At 40.0% G+C, this 20538-nt stretch overlaps 2 protein-coding genes across 3 annotated transcripts in view; one reads left to right on the top strand and one right to left on the bottom strand.

Annotated features, from left to right (window-relative positions):
- Nucleotides 1-8967, bottom strand: part of Kap-alpha3 (karyopherin alpha3) — a 90640-nt gene extending 81673 nt beyond the window's left edge. The window contains exon 1 of the mRNA XM_071683691.1: nucleotides 8611-8967. Within this exon, the coding sequence (XP_071539792.1) occupies nucleotides 8611-8682 (72 nt within the window). The 5' untranslated portion in view covers nucleotides 8683-8967. The remainder of the gene's footprint in view (nucleotides 1-8610) is intronic.
- Nucleotides 8968-9508: 541 nt separating this feature from the next.
- The window catches only part of LOC139760436 (G kinase-anchoring protein 1-like), a 42289-nt gene continuing 31259 nt past the window's right edge, over nucleotides 9509-20538 (top strand). Inside the window, exons 1-2 of one of the 2 annotated variants that reach the window (XM_071683681.1) lie at nucleotides 9509-9732; nucleotides 14747-14899. In XM_071683681.1, coding sequence (XP_071539782.1) covers nucleotides 9568-9732; nucleotides 14747-14899 — 318 coding nt within the window. In that variant the 5' untranslated portion in view covers nucleotides 9509-9567. The remainder of the gene's footprint in view (nucleotides 9733-14746; nucleotides 14900-20538) is intronic. The other variant, XM_071683677.1, reaches the window with a different exon arrangement.

Raw genomic sequence — 20538 nt, 5'->3', positions numbered from 1 at the left:
GTCTTTCATATTATTCAACTGGTTCATGATAGCACCTGCATATGTCCAATATTCTCTTTTATCTTAACTTTTTTATTTTTCCTATAACAAAAGAGATGAAACTTATCACCATTGGAAAGTATGTTCTCAGCTGCCCCGTCAAAGACTTCATCTGTCTATTTGTAGCCTTTCATTATCTTCTAACGATGTGATTTTCATGCTTATTCTCGTATCACCTGCAAAGGATGATACAAAAATGTGGCTTGTGTTCATGTCAATGTCAGACATAAGATGAAGAACAGGAGGGGTGCAAGCATAGTTCCTTTGATGACTGAAATTTTTATCATGGAGGCATTGAAAATATCATGGTTTACAACTACATATTGTGATCTGTTACTTAAAATGTTGTATATCCATCTTCCAATTTTTCCAGTTATTCCTATCTTTCAACATTTTATGTGTTATGAGATCATGGTCACATTTGTCAAATGCTTTTGTAAAGTTTGTGTAATTCAAGTCAGCACTTTCATTGCTTTCTAGAGCTTCAACAATCCTATCATGGTGATCAAACAATTGAGAGAGTCAAGATCTTCCTACCCTGAAATCATGTTGTCACTGGTTATATAAATCATACACTTCCATACAGTAAGTCTGCTTTCTCTTAGGACTCTTTCAAAGATTTCAATGGGCCATTCTTCGTCTGTTTCTTGGCACTACATCACTGACACAGGAAACAGCAATTAAGTATATGTGCAGGGAAGTAGTGGAAGTGACTAGGATAGTATGAAAATAAACAGCAAGAGGTCAACAGAACAGTGCAAGAGTTGTAGAAGAGGGCAAATGAGAGTTTGGGTGAGAGAGTATCATTAAATTTTAGGGAGGATAAAAAGATGTTTTGGAGGGAGGTAAATAACATGTGTAAGACAAGAGAACAAATGGAAACATCGGTGAAGGGAGCAAGTGGGGAAGTGATAACAGACAGTGGTGGAGTGAGAGGAGATGGAGTGAGCACATAGAAGGTTTGTTGAAAGCGTTTGATGATAAGAGTGGCAGATATAGAGTGTTTTGGTTAGGGTGGTGTACAAAGTGAGAGGGTCAGGAAGAATAATTTGGTGAAGAGAAAAGAGGTAGTGAAAGCTTTGCGGAAGATGAAATCCGGCAAGGCAGCTAGTTCGGATGTTATTCCAGTGGAATTCATTAAAATAGGGGGGTAACTGTGTTGTTGATTGATTGATAAGGATATTCAATGTATGTATGGATCATGGTGAAGCACCTAAGGATTGGTGGAATGCATGCATAGTGCCACTGTATGAAGACAAAGGGGATAGAGGTTAGTATTCAAACAACAGAGGTATAAGTTTGTTGAGTATTCCTAGGAAATTATACGGGAGGGTACTGACTGAGAGGGTGAAGACATGTACAGAGCATCAGATCGGGGAGGAACAGTGTGGTTTCCAAAGTGGTAGGGGATGTGCATATCAGGTGTTTGCTTTGAAGAATGTATGTGACAAATACTTAGAAAACAGATGGATTTGTATGTAACATTTATGGATCTGGAGAAGGCATCTGACAGGGTTGATAGAGATGCTTTGTGGAAGGTTTTAAGAGTATGTGGTGTAGGAGGCAAGTTGTTAGAATCAGTGAAAAGTTTTTACCAAGGATGTAAGGCATGTGTATGAGTGGGAAGAGAGGAGAGTCTGCAGCAGGGGTGTGTGATGTCCCCATGGTTGTTTAATTTGTTTATGAATGGGGTGGTTAGGGAGATAGGCAAGAGTCTTGTGGATGAGAAGGACTATGAAGTGAGTCAATTGTTGTTCGCCAATGATACAGCTCTAGTGGCTGATTCGTGTGAGAAACTGCAGAGGTTGGTGAGTGAGTTTGGAAAAGTGTGTGAAAGGAGAAAGTTGAAAGTAAATGTGAATAAGAGCAAGGTTATTAGGTTCAGTAGGGTTGAGGGACTGTGAATAAGAGCAAGGTTATTAGGTTCAGTAGGGTTGAGGGACAAGTTAATTGGGATGTAAGTTTGCAAGAAGAAAAATTGGAGGAAGTGAAGCATTTTAGATATATGGAGCTGGGCTTGGCAGTGGATGGAACCATGAAAGCGGAAGTTAGTCATAAGGTGAGGGAGGGGGCAAAGGTTCTGGGAGCAATGAAGAATGTGTGGAAGGAATGTTATCTCTGAGAGCAAAATAGGTACATTTAAAGGAATAGTAGTTCCAACAATGTTATATGGTTGTGCAGCATGGGCTATAGATAGGGTTGTACAGAGGAGGGTGGATGTGTTGGAAATGAAATGTTTGAGGACAACATGTGGTGTGAAGTGGTTTGATCGAGTAATTAAAGTAAGGATATGAGATAGTGTGGAAATAAAAAGAGTATGATTGAGAAAGCAGAAGAGGGTATGCTGAAATGAGTGTGGAAAGACTGACAAAGAGGATATATATATATATCAGAGGTGGAGGGAACAAGGAGAAGTTGGAGACCAAGTTGGAGGGGGAAGGATGGAGTGAAATAGATTTTGAGCAATCGGGCTTGAACATACAGGAGGGAGAGAGGTGTGCGAGGAATAGAGAGTTGGAACAATGTGGTTTATTGGGGTAAACATGCTGTCAGTGGACTGAACCAGGGAATGTGAAGTGTCTTGGGTAAACCACAGAAAGGTCTTTGGGGCCTGGATGTGGATAGGGAGCTGTGGTTTTGGTGCATTACAAATGATAGCTAGAGACTGAGTGTGAATGAATGTGGCCTTTTTTGCATGTATTCCTGGCGCTACCTCGCTGAAGCTGAAGCAGGGGTTAGCAATGCTGTTTTTCTGTAGGGAGGGGTAGTGACAGGAATGGATGAAGAGAAGCAAGTATGAATATGTACATGTGTATGTACGTAATGTCTGCATATGTGTATGTATATGTTGATATGTATATGTATATGTGCCACATATGGGCATTCATGTATATATACGTGTATGTGAGAGGATGGGCCATTTCTTCATCTGTTTCCTGGTGTTACCTCACTGACGCAGGAAACAGTGATTATGTATAATAAATATATGAATATAAACGTGTGGAAGTCGAGAACATTATCTCGGAAAGCAAAAATGGGTATGTTTGAAGGAATAGTGGTTCCAACAATGTTGTATGGTTGCGAGGCGTGGGCTATGGATAGAGTTGTGCGCAGGAGGGTGGATGTGCTGGAAATGAGATGTTTGAGGACAATGTGTGGTGTGAGGTGGTTTGATCGAGTAAGTAATGTAAGGGTAAGAGAGATGTGTGGAAATAAAAAGAGCGTGGTTGAGAGAGCAGAAGAGGGTGTTTTGAAATGGTTTGGGCACATGGAGAGAATGAGTGAGGAAAGATTGACCAAGAGGATATATGTGTCGGAGGTGGAGGGAACGAGGAGAAGTGGGAGACCAAATTGGAGGTGGAAAGATGGAGTGAAAAAGATTTTGAGTGATCGGGGCCTGAACATGCAGGAGGGTGAAAGGCGGGCAAGGAATAGAGTGAAGTGGATCGATGTGGTATACCGGGGTTGACGTGCTGTCAGTGGATTGAATCAGGGCATGTGAAGCGTCTGGGGTAAACCATGGAAAGTTGTGTGGGGCCTGGATGTGGAAAGGGAGCTGTGGTTTCGGGAATTATTGCATGACAGCTAGAGACTGAGTGTGAACATATGGGGCCTTTGTTGTCTTTTCCTAGCGCTACCTCGCACACATGAGGGGGGAGGGGGATGGTATTCCATGTGTGGCGAGGTGGCGATGGGAATGAATAAAGGCAGACAGTGTGAATTGTGTGCATGGGTATATATGTATGTGTCTGTGTGTGTATATATGTGTACATTGAGATGTATAGGTATGTATATTTGCGTGTGTGGACGTGTATGTATATACATGTGTATGGGGGTGGTTTGGGCCATTTCTTTCGTCTGTTTCCTTGCGCTACCTCGCAAACGCGGGAGACAGCGACAAAGCAAAATCAAAAAAACAAAAAATAAACATATCAATTCATTTATTATACTTTGTCGCTGTCTCCCACATTAGGGATGTAGCGCAAGGAGACAGACAAAAGAATGGTCCAACCCACCCACATACACATGTATATACATACACGTCCACACACACACATATACATACCTATATATTTCAACGTACACATACATATACAAATACATGTACATAATTCATACTTGCTGCCTTTATTCATTCCCATCGCCACCCTGCCACACATGTAATGATAACCCCCTCCCCTCGTACACGCACGAGGTAGCACTAGAAAAAGAGAGAAAAGGCCACATTCATTCACACTTAGTCTGTAGCTGTCATATATAATGCACCAAAATCACAGCTCCTTTCCACATCCAGGCACCACAAAACTTTCCATGGTTTACCCCAGATGCTTCACATGCCCTGGTTCAATCCACTGACAGCATGTCGACCCCCGGAGTACCAAATCGTTCTAATTCACTCTATTCCTTAAACACCTTTCACCCTCCTGCGTGTTTAAAATCTTTTTCACTCCATCCTTCCATCTCCAATGTGGGCTTCCAGTTCTCCTCTTTCCCTCCACCTCTGACACATAAATTCTCTTCGTCAATCTTTCCTCACTAATTCTCTCCATGTGACCAAACCATTTCAATACACCCTTTTCTGCTCTCTCAACCACACTCTTTTTACTACCACACATCTCTCTTAGCCTTTCATTACCTACTCGATCAAACCACCTCACACCATATAATGTCCTCAAACATCTCATTTCCAACACATCCACAATCCTCCGCACAACCCTATCTATAGCCCATGCCTCATAACCATATAACATTGTTGGAACCACTATTCCTACAAACATACCCATTTTTGCTTTCCGAGAAAATGCTCTCGCTTTCCGACATTCTTCAACACTCCCACAACCTTCGCCCCCTCCCTCACCCTGTGACTCACTTCCGCTTCCATGGTCCCATCCGCTGCCAAATCCACTCCCAGATATCTAAAACACTTCCTCCAGTTTTTCTCCATTCAAACTTTCCTCTCAATCAACTTGTCCCTCTATGCTACTGTACCTAATAACCTTGCTCTTATTCACATTTACTCTCAGCTTTCTTCTCTCACACACTTTACCAAACTCAGTCACCAGCTTCTGCAGTATCTTACCCGAATCAGCCACCAGCGCTGTATCATCAGCAAACAACAACTGACTCACTTCCCAAGCTCTCTCATCCACAACAGACTGCATACTTGCCCCTCTCTCCGAAACTCTTGCATTCACCTCCCTAACAACTCCATCCATGAACAAATTAAATATCCATGGAGACATCACGCACCCCTCCTGCAAACCAACATTCACTAAGAACAAATCACTTTCCTCTCTTCCTACTCGTACACATGCCTTACATCCTTAATAAAAACTTTTCAATGTTTCTAGCAACTTGCCTTCCACACCATATACGCTTAATACCTTCCACAAAGCACCTCTATCAGCTCTTATCATATGCCTTCTCCAGGTCCATAAATGCTACATACAAATCCATCTGTTTTTGTAAGTATTTCTCACATACATTCTTCAAAGTACACACCTGATCCACACATCCTCTACCACTTCTGAAACCACACTGCTCTTCCCCAATCTGATGCTCTATACATGCCTTCACCCTCTCAATCAATACCCTCCCATAGAATTTCCCAGGAATATTCAACAAACTTATACCTCTGTAATTTGAGCACTCACCTTTATCTCCTTTGCCTTTGTACAATGGCACTATGCATGCATTCTGCCAATCGTCAGGCACTTCACCATGAGCCATACATACACTGAATATTCTCACCAACCAGTCAACAAAACAGTCACCCCCTTTTTTTAATAAATTCCACTGCAATACCATCTAAACCCGTCGCCCTGCCGGCTTTCATCTTCCGCAAAGCCTTCACTACCTCTTCTCTGTTTACCAAATCATCCTCCCTGACCCTCTCACTTCGCACACCACCGCGACCAAAACACCCTATATCTGCCACTCTATCATCTAACACATTCTACAAACCTACATAATATTCACTCTATTTCCTTCTCACACCACCACTACTTGTTATTACCTCCCCATTAGCCCCCTTCACCGATGTTTCCATTTGTTCTCTTGTCTTACGCACTTTATTTACCTCCTTCCAAAATGATCTTTTTATTCTCCCTAAAATTCAATGATACTCTCTCACCCCAACTCTCATTTGTCCTCTTTTTCATCTCTTGCACCTTTCTCGACCTCCTGCCCCTTTCTTTTATACATCTCCCACTCATTTGCACTATTTCCCTGCAAAACTCGCCCAAATGCCTCTCTCTTCTCTTTCACTAATAATCTTACTTCTTCATCCCACCACACATTACCCTTTCTAATCTGCCCACCTCCCACCCTTCTCATGCCACAAGCATCTTTTGCGCAAGCCATCACTGCTTCCCTAAATACATCCCATTCCTCCCCCACTCCCCTTACATCCTTTGGTATCACCTTTTTCCATTCTACACTCAGTCTTTCCTGGTACTTCCTCACACAAGTCTCATTCGAAGCTCACTTATTCTCACCACTCTCTTCACCCTAACATTCTCTCTTCTTTTCTGAAAACCTCTACAAATCTTCACCTACGCCTCCTTTTCATTTATCATATTAAATCGCACTTTCCCGCATCAAAAAGGTTGCACCAGGAAACAGATGAAGAATGGCCCATCCAATATGATTATATTATCATTATTATTATAATACATAATTGCTGTTTCCTATGTCAGCAAGGTAGTGCCAGGAAACAGATGCAGAATGGTTCATCCACTCATATACAAATATATATTGATGGTAACTACACATCCACAATGGTCAAAGTTCAGCAGTAGTATGATACTCTGTGCATCTGAACCTTGAGTGTGTCTGCTGTCAAACCTGTAATTAGTCTGAGTTTTGGGTCTCAGAGGCTTAACCTCTGGTATCTGGTCTTAATCTGCTGACCTAACTTGACCTTACATGCCGCACCCACTTCATTGATAACAGAAAAAATTATCAAGCTGACCTCCTGTCCTAACCAATAAGAAAGAGATTTTCCCTCAACATCTGGCACTCTGACAATGCCTATAAGTCTTTAAAAGACCCCAGAGATCCTATGAGCCCTCTACAACCATCTGTGATGAGGCTGCTGACCCCATATGGGGTCATGACCTCGGATTTGGGAATCATCGTTCTACAGACATCTAAACTCAGTTTACCTTCCCAACCAAAAAATCCTGGGTGCCATTAAGTGGAGTAAATGTTCTGATAACAATGGAATGCACCAACAGCAGAACCCAGAGATCTAAGCATCAAAACAGATATGTTATCTTTGTTTTTATATTTCTAATCATTTTACATGAATTATGTATTACTCAGTCCTACACTTTCCCTCTCCCTAATCATTTTACAACAAATGACAATAATGAAAGACAGATTCTACAAGTGATAAAGGAAAATCTCAAATTCTTAAATCACTCATTACGGTAGCAACAACAATTCTACAAATATAGAACACATATAATCCTAGAAAACACTCGTTAGAAAACTAAAAACCTACTGAACATTTTAGCAAGAGTTCATTCATGTATACCAGTATAGTTTTATAAAAAGAGCTTTCACTATTAGTTAAATAATGTCAAACGAAAGACATTTTAAAAAGTAAAATTGCTTCATTGAAGTGCTCATGAGTTTGTAACCAATGCTTGATTATTTCATACCAGGTTAATAACAATGCTCAACTCTTTAATACTAGGCACATAACTATGCTCAGCTCTTTAACATGAATTTCTAATCATCCTAATTAGTGCATGGCTCAACTGCATTTCTGGACTCTATTATTATGATTTACTTTGAATACATCATAAGGATCACATATGAACAAATATTTGCACATACTTTACGTGCTATTCATAGGAGTTAAACTCTTACTTATTAAATTTAATACATTAATCAATTCTCCAAGCACTAAGCAATACTACTACTGGAAATCAGTTACTCAACGTTCACACCTATCAGAGTTACAGATTTATGCTGAAAGACTGTATTATTCAATATCAAAACAGGATATCTAACATGCCTTATCAATAAGTGTTAGGAGTCTACTGATATGTTTTGTTTCAACTTTCATTAACCATTTCTGTGATGCCCTTGATGCACAACATTATCAATAATATATCAGCTTTACTTTTTTTCCCTAAGAAATCTGTTCGCTGCCCAATAAATGAACACCTTTAACATGTAAGAAGTTGGGGGGTTGACTATCAATAACATGCAAGAGGAGTTACCATTAAAACAAAATAATGGAAGAAAAGCAAATAATTAATGTACAATACCAACACAACTAATATGAGAATATTTTCAAGCTAAACAATTAAGTAATATCCCAGTCAACTTTATATGGAAAGTTGAACAACACAGCACCAATGCCCTACATAAAACAGCAGCTACATCAAGAGACGGCTAAAATGATGGCATCTTCTGTGGATCATGTTTATCAAATCTCCCAAATAAGATTTACCACTAATACTTTGGAAAATACTCATTAAGCAAACTCATCTGAAGGAGTTATTTCCATCATGTGGAACATTCCTGACTCACGCCTGCTGTAACTATCACACTTACATCTTGGTCCTTTCCTTTGTTCTTGAATACTCCCATTCTGTTCTTGAATTGGTCATTTTGTTGTTTATCCATTTTAATAATGTCTCTAATGATAATTTTTTTACAAAAACACGTCCGGTGTCCTGGAAGACAAGACACCGCGTGACGTCACAGCTCAGTAACTACAGGATCTTTGTGAGATATCAGCTGATTGGCCAATTTTCCGCAAGGTTTTGTTTTCTGGTCACAAGTGTAGAATTGCATATAAGTTTCATGTGGCTCTGTGTTACCTAATATAACACCGTTGTTTGTATTTAATACAAAGTACCTCTCCTCTTATGCCATATATGGCTTTCAATCGATTATGTTTAGAAATCTGTGGTAACAGAGTTTTGTTTACAATTTGAAGAACCAATCCCAGTGAAGTTCTCAAAGCCATTAGGCGGATCTTCATAGGTATAATAGCTTTTGTTTTTATTTTTTTTATTTCAAGTAACATTTATTATCAATGAAGTGGCTATAGAAAGCAATTCATTCTATTTCTTTCAATCATGTATCTATTATGATATCGGAATCGGGAAAAGGGAGAATCATCTACAATGCAAAATTATTACATTATATTTCATGATTTTTAGCTTTATAAAATATTGCTATCCTCAACATATAACATATCTTTCATGATTATGAAAAATTCTTTTATTATGGAAATGTGTACTTTCAAAATTGAACACCATATAGACTGCAATCGAAGATAAGCTTCATCAAGAAATTTTGATAAATGATCCGTACAATGGACTAAGAATTGTAGAATTCATCTCACAAATGCACATATGCTAAGGAGATATCAATTAAAGCCGGAGAACTACATTTTTTTCCGAAATTTTCATTCAGCATGAAGTGGCATCAGAACAAGTTCTAAGAACTTTGTTTACCTTCACGTTTTGCACTTGTCTGCACACCTCATACACTATTGTCAGAATGGCATGTCGTTTTGCTGTTTTGGATATTGATGTTGAGCTTGATGAACGAGCCGGGAAGAAAAAGCAAGACAAAGCTAAATTTAAGAATGATGAAACTGCCAAAAAATCTATAAACAAGCCCAATAATAAGAAGAAAAAGCCTGAAAGAGGAAGAGGCCCAACAGTAAGTTCATGTTCAGCCACTTTGGACCAAAGAGTTCACGTATCTTTTACGATAGATTAGAATAAGTTTGTGAATAGCAAAAACTCTACATATACAAGTGTACCAAAACTGAAACTACCAGTAAGAATCATAAACATGTATTGATTCCCACTACTACTATTATGCATTCCTCCCATCGAGGGTATTATTTTAATGTGGATATATACTCAGGAGGATCATAATGGAGTTTTGGGTAATTTACCAATTTAATTACACATTGAAGGGTAGCTTTGGGAATTGGGTAATTTTGTACCATAGCTGTAGCTTTAAGTTAAAGGAATATAATTATAACCAGTGAGATTTGAAGCTTTATATCTTATATGGTATCATACAGTGACAGTAGTTAGGATTATGAATGAGAAAATGTGTGAATATGGATTTAGATGAGGTAAAAGCTTCACATTTTTGTTATTTTTTGGTATTAAGGGATTTGTTTTAGCAGTGCAATTGTAATACTTAAAGAATATAGCAACAGTTGTAGAGTTTGAATCTATCATGTCTTATCGAATTATGTTAGCTCCGATGACCTGATGACGAATCCCTCATCACCCATAACACTTCCATAGATGAACTGAAGATGAATATATTGTCAGTGCTTTTGAAAAAAGTCATGCCAAAAAATAATGTATTCATCAGTTTTTTATATACTATTCGCCATTTTCCACGCTAGCAAGGTAGCATATCAATCTAGAATTTACTTTCTTACACATTAAGAACAGTGGACTGAGCCTTTGAGGGAATATCCTCACCTGGCCCCCTTCTCTGTTCCATCTTTTGGAAAATTAAAAGAACGAGAGGGGAGGATTTCCAGCTCCCCATACCCTCCCCTTTCAGTCGCCTTCTATGACATGCAGGGAATACGTGGGAAGTATTCTTTCTCACCTATCCCCAAGGATTAACCAGTTGTTTTTACGAAGGTTTAAATGATGAGAGGTGTTCTCCACAGTGTGACAAAACCCTGAATTGTATTGAAATACCTTAATGTACCGGAGTAACACTTTGTGGCAATCAAATTGACCTAGGATATGTTGAGATAATCTTGTAGAATAATGATATGAAAGAATATTAGTTACCATTCTGAATGAAAATTATTATTTTGCCTTTTGTGCTATCACTAGATTAGCCTCCCAAATACTGATGGACATCATGAATTGTGAAATGATAAAGTTAGATTCTTCTTATGGAGTGAAAGAAAATCATTAATGAATAATAAAAAGCAAGCGTGGGAGGTGGGCAGATTAGAAAGGGTAGAGAGTGGTAGGATGAAGTAAGATTATTAGTGAAAGAGAAGAGAGAGGCATTTGGACGATTTTTGCAAGGAAATAGTGCAAATGACTGGGAGATGTATAAAAGAAAGAGGCAGGAGGTCAAGAGAAAGGTGCAGGAGGTGAAAAAGAGGGCAAATGAGAGTTGGGGGGAGAGAGTATCATTAAATCTTAGGGAGAATATAAAGATGTTTTGGAAGGAGGTAAATAAAGTGTGTAAGACAAGGGAACAAATGGGAACATCAGTGAAGGAGGCTAATGGGGAGGAGATAACAAGTAGTGGTGATGTGAGAAGGAGATGGAGTGAGTGTTTTGAAGGTTTGTTGAATGTGTTTGATGACAGAGTGGCAGATATAGGGTGCTTTGGTCTAGGTGGCGTGCAAAGTGAGAGGGTTAGGGAGAATGATTTGGTAAACAGAAAAGAGGTAGTAAAAGCTTTGCGGAAAATAAAAGCCGGCAAGGCAGCGGGTTTGTATGTTATTGCAGAGGAATTTATTAAAAAGGGGTGACTGTATTTTTGACTGGTTGATAAGGTTATTTAATGTATGTATGACTCATGGTGAAGTGCTTGAGGACTGGCGGAATGCTTGCATAGTGCCATTGTACAAAGGCAAAGGGGATAAGAGGGAGTGCTCAAATTACAGAGGTATAAGTTTGTTGAGTATTCCTGGTAAATTATATGGGAGGGTATTGATTGAGAGGGTAAGGCATGTACAGAGCATCAGATTGGGGAGGAGCAGTGTGGTTTCAGAAGTGATAGAGGATGTGTGGATCAGGTGTTTGCGTTGAAGCATGTATATGAGAAATACTTGGAAAAGCAAATGGATTTGTATGTAGCATTTATGGACCTGGAGAAGGCATATGATAGAGTTGATAGAGATGCTGTATGGAAGGTATTAAGAATATATGGTGTGGGAGGCAAGTTGTTAGAAGTAGTGAAAAGTTTTTATCGAGGATGTAAGGCATGTGTACATGTAGGAAGAGAGGAAAGTGATTGGCTCTCAGTGAATGTTGGTTTGCGGCAGGGGTGCATGATGTCTCCATGGTTGTTTAATTTATGGCTGGGTTTGTTAGGGAGGTGAATGCAAGAGTCTTGGAAAGAGGGGTAAATATGCAGTCTGTTGTGAATGAGAGAGCTTGGGAAGTGAGTCAGTTGTTGTTTGCTGATGATACAGTACTGGTGGCGGATTCGGGTGAGAAACTGCAGAAGCTGGTGACTGAGGTTGGTAAAGTGTGTGAAAGAAGAGAGCTGAGAGTAAATGTGGATAAAAGCAAGGTTATTTGGTACAGTAGGGCTGAGGGACAAGTCAATTGGGAGGTAAGTTTGAATGGAGAAAAACTGGAGGAAGTGAAGTGTTTTAGATATCTGGGAGTGGATTTGGCAGCAGATGGAACCATGGTAGCGGAAGTGAATCATAGGGTGGGGGAGGGGGCGAAAGTTCTGGGAGCGTTGAAAAATGTGTGGAAATCGAGAACATTGTCTTGGAAAGCAAAAATGGGTATGTTTGAAGGAATGGTGGTTCCAGCAATGTTATATGGTTGCGAAGCTTGGGCTATAGATAGAGTTGTGTGGAGCAGGGTGGATGTGCTGGAAATGAGATGTTTGAGGACAATATGTGGGGTGAGGTGGTTTGATTAAGTAATGAAAGGGTAAGAGATGTGCTGTAATGGAAAGAGTGTGGTTGAGAGAGCAGAAGAAGGTGTTTTGAAATGGTTTGGTCACATGGAGAGAATGAGTGAGGAAAGATTGACCAAGAGGATATATGTGTCAGAGGTGGAGGGAACGAGAAGTGGGAGACCTAATTAGAGGTGGAAAGATGGAGTGAAAAAGATTTTGAGTGATCGGGGCCTGAACATGCAGGAGGGTGAAAGGCGTGCAAGGAATAGAGTGAATTGGGACGATGTGGTATACTGGGGTCGACGTGCTGTCAATGGATTGAACCAGGGCATGTGAAGCGTCTGGGGTAAACCATGGAAAGTTCTGTGGGGCGTGGATGTGGAAAGGGAGCTGTGGTTTCGGTGCATTATTACATGACAGCTAGAGACTGAGTGTGAACGAATGTGGCCTTTGTTGTCTTTTCCTAGCACTACCTTGCGCACATGAGGGGGGAGGGGGTTGTTATTTCATGTGTGGTGGATTGGCAATGGGAATGAATAAAGGCAGACAGTATGAATTATGTACATGTGTATATATGTATATGTCTGTGTGTGTATATATATGTATACGTTGAGATGTATAGGTATGTATATTTGCGTGTGTGGACGTTTATGTTTATACATGTGTATGCGGGTGGGTTGGGCCATTCTTTCGTCTGTTTCCTTGTGCTACCTTGCTAACGCGGGAGATAGCGACAAAGCAAAATAAAATAAAGATGTATTTATGTGGGTATATGAGTGGATGGGTCTTTCTTTGTCTGTTTCCTGGCACTACCTTGCTGATGCAGTAAATGGTGACCAAGAATAATAAATAAAAGATAATTAGTAACAACTATGGAAACTTAAAAGAAACTTGACATGGAGCTAGAGTTAATCCCAGATGAACTCATACTTAATAATTATGGAATGGCAGAGAGGGATAGTCTTATTCATCAAGCAAGACACATGATTACCTATTTGTAATGTATAGGGAGGGAATTTACTCTTGTGGGGTCCTATCTCTTGAATAGTATGAGTTGTACAACTAATTAGATTTCTTTATGGTGTCTGCATTAACCCTATCTTCAGTCATTTTATCCCATTCACCCTCCACTCAAATACTATAAATGTGCTTTCTCATATATTTTTAAACAAGTTTCTGACTTTATTTCATTATATTTAGGTTGTTCTGTTCTTGAAGAACTGTTCACTATCTACATCATCAATATGAAACTTGCAGCCTTTCCTTATATCTCAACTCTCTTAATGCTAGCACATTTTTATTTCTTTGATCTGGACCTTTTGTATTATCTCTTTGAGTTTGAGGTCCAACCTTGAAAAGCATGTCGTAATTTTAGCCATATGCATGATGTGAACAGCATGATGAATAATAATTCATTATCCATGAAGTTGAGTGCTCTTTGATATTTATTGGCAAACTGTTGGTCTCCTTAGCTCTTCCTCATAAGGTGGGGCTCTGGTGACAGGTTAAGGTTAGTGTTGTCTCCCAAGTTTTCCTTGCTCATGGTGACAAGTTAGGGTCTGTGTTGTCTCCCAAGTTATTCTTGCACTCAGATTCTTAGTCATCTTTCTTCACTCACTCTCTCCATGTGTCTGAACCATTTCAGCACATCCTGTTCAGCTCTCTCATTGTCTACTGCACTGTCATTCCTTATATGATCAACCTGCCTCACACCACATATTGTCTTAGGGCATTTCATTTCCAGTACATCTGCCCTCTTCCATTCTTTTACATCTAGGGTCAGTACAGCGCTTGGGATTGCTATGCCTTTAGATATACCCATCTTTACCCTGACTGACCTTATTTGTTTTATTTTTTTAGTGAGATAGGCATCTCAAATGCCTCTTGTTCTTAATTTTTTAATGTTTTAGTCATACCTTGGGTCTTTTTTGTTATGATGTTTCCAAGCTTTATTCTCAAAAGAGGATCTGTGGCTTTCAAGCTGTGAAGTATGTAATCACCAATCAGCCCTTTCAGTCTTTAGCTTTTGAGAAAAATGGCCATGAATCCATCATTGCCTGAATTAACTAATGCATTTCATTTATTTCAACAGCTGCAAGCTATGGCATTTGGAAGCAACAAGGGAAAAAATAAGAAGAAAGTGTCTAAAACAGCTGAAGGAGTGGAGAAAGAATTACCTTCAGTTAAAGCCATTGGTCAGGCGAATTCAAGAATAGATGAAGATTGGCAACGTCGAGATAATGAGGTGTGTTTGGTATGAAATGTGTTAAAGCATGATGTTCCTTATTTGTTTAGAGGTTTTATTTAACCCATTCACTGTTTTCATCTCCTTTGCTTAAAGTCAGATCTTGGTCCCTTATGGTAGCATCTGCTCTATGCAGCACTAGATTTGCTCTCTCTCTCTCTCTCACCAAGCTGCTATTTTTTTTTCGTCCCAGGAGATGATGCCATCATGTAAGAGATAATATGCACTGCTCCTAAATGGAATATGTCATGAAAAAAGCCTTAGTTTATCAAGTAAATTGTGGAGTGAGGAGGTATGGGTTGAAGAACAAAGAAATAAAAGGATATTGATACATTATTGCTCTGATATTGACAAAAGCCTATTTGATACTGTGTACAAGGGTAATGATGTTGATCAGATGCCTGCCAAGCCTTTTCATCTTGGGAAAGTCACAATGCTAGTTAGTGATGATGAAAACGTGTGGATTGCTGCACTGGCTGTGACATATCAATTTTGGACTTTCTTGTTCCACAACTCAATAAGAGCAGTGAACAAGAAAAAGCCAGTTGCACTTAAAAGCACAAGTATGAAAAAGATATTGTAGAAAATAGAAATAAGGAAAGCAGAATATAAGGCTTTGTCAAACTATGACTATATTAACGAGGTGAGTGAACTGCACTGGGCTTGCCCTAAGACAATGGTAACCTTTATTGGTGTCACTGTAACCAGTCAGAGCATTTGTACCCTCTGTAGTAAGATCTATTAATAATATTATATTGTTGATTAGTATCTCCCTCTCCAAAACTCATATGAGAGCAAGGTTATAGGGCTTGCCGGTATTAAACAAGAAACTACACCAGGTTGCCAGAGCAAAGTTATAGGGATCACAGGCATTAAACAAGAAACTACACCAGGCTGCTAGAGCAAAGTTATAGGGCTTGTAGGCAGTAAACAAGAAACTATATCAGGCTGCCAACAAGTATGAAGATGTGTAGGATTACTTCATTTTTTTCATTATCGCTTAATTATTTCAAGTGTTTTTGCATTTGTGAGTTTGTGTGTTTATGCATACCTTTCTCAAGGACGAACTGTAGCACCTAAAGCCCAGATTTTGGTTTTTGGTACTGCAAAAACTGTGCCAAGTTTTATACAACCACAATTTGGCCTAGAATGCTGTTTTGAGGTTGCTGAAGGTCACTAAAGGTCACCCTGGCCTTATTAGATACACTTAGGTAACTACATTCATTCAATATAGTGAATCTCACAGCCTCAGATTAAAACAAAAGTACTACAGGGTGCCAGAACATATCTTTAAAGGCCAACAAAGGCCAGTTTTCAAGGTTCAAACTCAGAATAGCTTCAAGTACTTCACAGAGGTCCCAGAATTTGGGATTAGGCACTTCAGAATCCAGGAAAGGTTTTAAGCTACTGCACTTTGGATTAAAAGCCATTTTGAGGCCACCAAAGGGTATCCCATTCTTTTTTGCTTATACTTAGTTCACTGCTTATAATAGCGACCTAGTAGCCTAAAATTATAATAAAGGTACTTTAGGATTAAAGGCAGGATTCATGGGTACCAGAGTCTTACCTTAAAGGCCAACAAAGGTACTTTTTCAGAGTTCAGATTTACTACAGCTTTTCCATATTTATTGTGTAGATACTTAAGAATCTAGGCAAGGTTTGACATTTCCTTATGATGGCCCTAAATGCCTTTTTGAACTCATTAGAGGCCACTATAGGGTTACAGAATAAACTTACTTTAACAATTTAATTTACAGTTCCAGCAGAAAAACTGGCATGCCCTACTTACAGTGTGATGCAACATGAAAAACTATCAATAAATGAGATAGGGGATAGGGGAGAAAGAATACTTCCCACGCATTCCCTGTGTATCATAGAAGGCGACTAAAGGGGACGGAAGCGGGGGGCTAGAAACCCTGCCCCCCTTGTATTTTGACTTTTGAAAAGGGGAAACAGAAGGAGTCATGCATGTAGTGCTCATCCTCCTTGAAGGCTCAGATTGGGGGTGTCTAAATGTCTGTGGATGTCACCAAGATGAGAAAAAAGGAGATGTAGGTAGTATGTTTGAGTAAAGGAACCTGGATATTTTGTCTCTGAGTGAAACGAAGTTCAAAGTTAAAGGGGAAGAGTGGTTTGTGAATGTCTTGGGAGTAAAGTCAGGGGTTGGTGAAAGGACAAGAGCATAGGAAGGAGTAGCACTACTGAAGCAGGAGTTGTGGGAATATGTGATAAAGTGTAAGAAAGTAAACTTTAGATTGATATGAAAGTGGATGGAGAGAGATGGGTGATTATTGGTGCCTATGCACCTGGTCATGAGAAGAAAGATCATGAGAGGAAAGTGTTTTTTGGAGCAGCAGAGTGAGTGTGTTAGCAGCTTTGATGCTCGAGGCTGGGTTATAGTGATAGGTGATTTGAATGCAAAGGTGAGTAATGTGGCAGTTGAGGGTATAATTGGTGTACATGGGGTGTTCAGTGTTGTAAATAGAAATAATGGAGAGCTTGTAGATTTGTGTGCTGAAAAAAAGACGTGATTGGGAATACCTGGTATAAAAAGAGAGTTATACATAAGTAAGTAGGAGAGATGGCCAGAGAGCATCATTGGATTATGTGTTGATTGATAGGTGCATGAAAGAGAGACTTTTGGTTGTTAATGTGCTGAGATGTACAACTGGAGGGATGTCTGATCATTATCTTGTGGAGGCGAAGGTGAAGATTTGTAGAGGTTTTCAGAAAAGAAGAGAGAATGTTGGGGTGAAGAGAGTGGTGAGAGGAAGTGAGCTTGGAAAGGAGACTTGTGTGAGGAAGTACCATGAGAGATTGGGTGCGGAATGGAAAAAGGTGAGAGCAAAGGACGTAAGGGGAGTGGGGGAGGAATGGGATGTATTTAGGGAAGCAGTGATGGCTTGTGCGAAAGATACCTGTGGTATGAGAAGTGTGGGAGGTAGGCAGATTAGAAGGGGTAGTGGATGGTGGGATGAAGAAGTAAGAATGTTAGTGAAAGAGAAGAGAGAGGCATTTGGACAATTTTTGCAGGAAAATAGTGCAAATGGCTGGGAGATGTATAAAAGAAGAGGCAGGAGGTCAAGAGAAAGGTGCAAGAGGTGAAAAAGAGGGCAAATGAGAGTTGGGGTGAGAGAGTATTATTGAATTTTAGGGAGGATAAAAGGATGTTTTGAAAAGAGGTAAATAAAGTGTGTAAGACAAGGGAACAAATGGGAGCATTGGTGAAGAGGGCTAATGGGGAGGTAATAACAAGTAGTGGTGAAGTGAGAAGGAGATGGAGTGAGTAATTTGAAGGTTTGTTGAATATGTTAGATGATAGAGTCGCAGATATAGGGTGTTTTGGTCGAGGTGGTATGTGAAGTGAGAGGGTCATAGAGAATGATTTAGTAAACAGAGAAAAAGGTAGTGAAAGCTTTGTAGAAGATGAAAGCTGGCAAGGTGCCGGGTTTGGATGGTATTGCAGTGGAATTTATGAAAAAAGGGGGTGACTGTGTTGTTGACTGGTTGGTGAGGACATTCAGTGTATGTATGATTCATGGTGAAGTGCCTGAGGATTGGCAGAATGCATGCATAGTGTCATTGTACAAAGTCAGAGGGGATAAAGGTAAGTGTTCAAATTACAGAGGTATAAGTTTGTTGAGTATTCCTGGGAAATTATATGGGAGGGTATTGATTGAGAGGGTGAAGGCATGTACTGAGCATCAGACTGGCGAAGAGCCGTGTGGTTACAGAAGTGGTAGAGGATATGTGAATCAGGTGTTTACTTTGGAGAATGTATGTGAGAAATACTTATAAAAACAAATGGATGTGTATGTAGAATTTATGAATCTGGATAAGGCATATGGTAGAGTTGATAGAGATGCTCTGTGAAAGGTATTAAGAGTATATGATGTGGGAGGTAAGTTGCTAGAAGCAGTGAAAAGTTTTTGTCAAAGATGTAAGGCATGTGTACAAGTAGGAAGAGAGGAAAGTAATTGGTTCCCAGTGAATGTCGGTTTGCAGCAGGGTTGCATGATGTCTTCATGGTTGTTTAATTTGTTTATGGATGGGGTTGTTAGGGAGGTGAATGCAAGAGTTTTGGAGAGAGGGGCAAGGATGCAGTCTGTTGTGGATGAGAGGGCTTTGGAAGGGAGTCAGTTGTTGTTCGCTTCGGATACAACACTGGTGGCTGATTCGGGTGAGAAACTGCAGAAGCTGGTGACTGAATTTGTTAAAGTGTGTGAAAGAAGAAAGCTGAGAATAAATGTGAATAAGAGCAAGGTTATTAGCTTCATTAGGGTTGAAGGACAAGTCAGCTGTGAGGTAAGTTTGAATGGAGAAAAACTGGTGGAAGTGAAGTGTTTTAGATATCTGGGAGTGGATTTAGCAGCGGATGAACCATGGAAGCGGAAGTGAGTCACAGGGTGGGGGAAGGGGCGAAGGTTCTGGGAGTGTTGAAGAATATGTGGAAGGCGAGAACATTATCTCAGAGAGCAAAAATGGGTACGTTTGAAGGAATAGTGGTTCCAACAATGTTATATGGTTGCCAGGCATGGGCTATAGGTAGGGTTGTGCAGAGGAGGGTGGATGTGCTGGAAATGAGATGTTTAAGGACAATATTTGGTGTGAGGTGGTTAGATCGAGTAAGTAATGAAAGGGTAAGAGAGGTGTGTGATAATAAAAAGAGTGTGGTTGAGAGAGCAGAAGAGGGAGTATTGAAATGGTTTGGTCACATGGAGAGAATGAGTGAGGAAAGATTGACAAAGAGGATATGTGTGTCAGAGGTGGAGGGAATGAGGAGAAGTGGGAGACCAAATTGGAAGTGGAAGGATGGAGTGAAAAAGGTTTTGGGCAATCAGGGCCTGAACATACAGGAGAGTGAAAGGCGTGCAAGGAATAGAGTGAATTGGAATGGTGTGGCATAATGGGATGGACGTGCTGTCAATGGATTGAACCAGGGCATGTGAAGCATATGGGGTAAACCATGGAAAGTTTTGTGGGGTCTGGATGTGGAAAGGGAGCTGTGGTTTTGTTGCATTACACATGACAGCTAGAGACTGAGTGTGAACGAATGTGGCCTTTATTGTCTTTTCCTAGCACTACCTCGCGCGTGTGGGGGCGGGATGCCATTTCACGTGTGGCTGGGTGGCCACGGGAATGGATGAAGGCAGCAAGTATGAATATGTACATGTGTATATATGTATATGTCTGTGTATGTACTGTATATGTATGTATACATTGAAATGTATAGGTATGTATATGTGGGTGTTTATGTATATACCTGTGTATGTGGGTTGGTTGGACCATTCTTTTGTCTATCTCCCTGTGCTACCTCGCTAACGTGGGAGACAGCAACAAAGTATAATATATGAAATAAGTAAATAAAGATAAAGTAGGTACTCACCTCCCATAGTACTTCATATGATGTCCCTTGGCCTTAATACAATCCTGAAGGTGCTTGGGAACAGATGCTGCAAGATATTGAAGGTATGTAGGGTCAAGGTTGTCCCAAATATCCTGGATGGTGGCCTGGAGCTTAGGACTGCTGGATGTATTCCACCCACACAACTGTGAATTTATAATCGACCATAAGTTCACAATAGGATTAAAGTCAGGTGAATTACCTGGTCAGTCCTGAGTGTATGTCACACCTCAAA

Source organism: Panulirus ornatus, chromosome 3 (genome assembly GCF_036320965.1).
Source record: "Panulirus ornatus isolate Po-2019 chromosome 3, ASM3632096v1, whole genome shotgun sequence".
NCBI lineage: Eukaryota > Metazoa > Arthropoda > Malacostraca > Decapoda > Palinuridae > Panulirus > Panulirus ornatus.
Note: the sequence above shows the minus strand (reverse complement) of the source record. Positions and strands in the feature narration are given on the sequence as shown.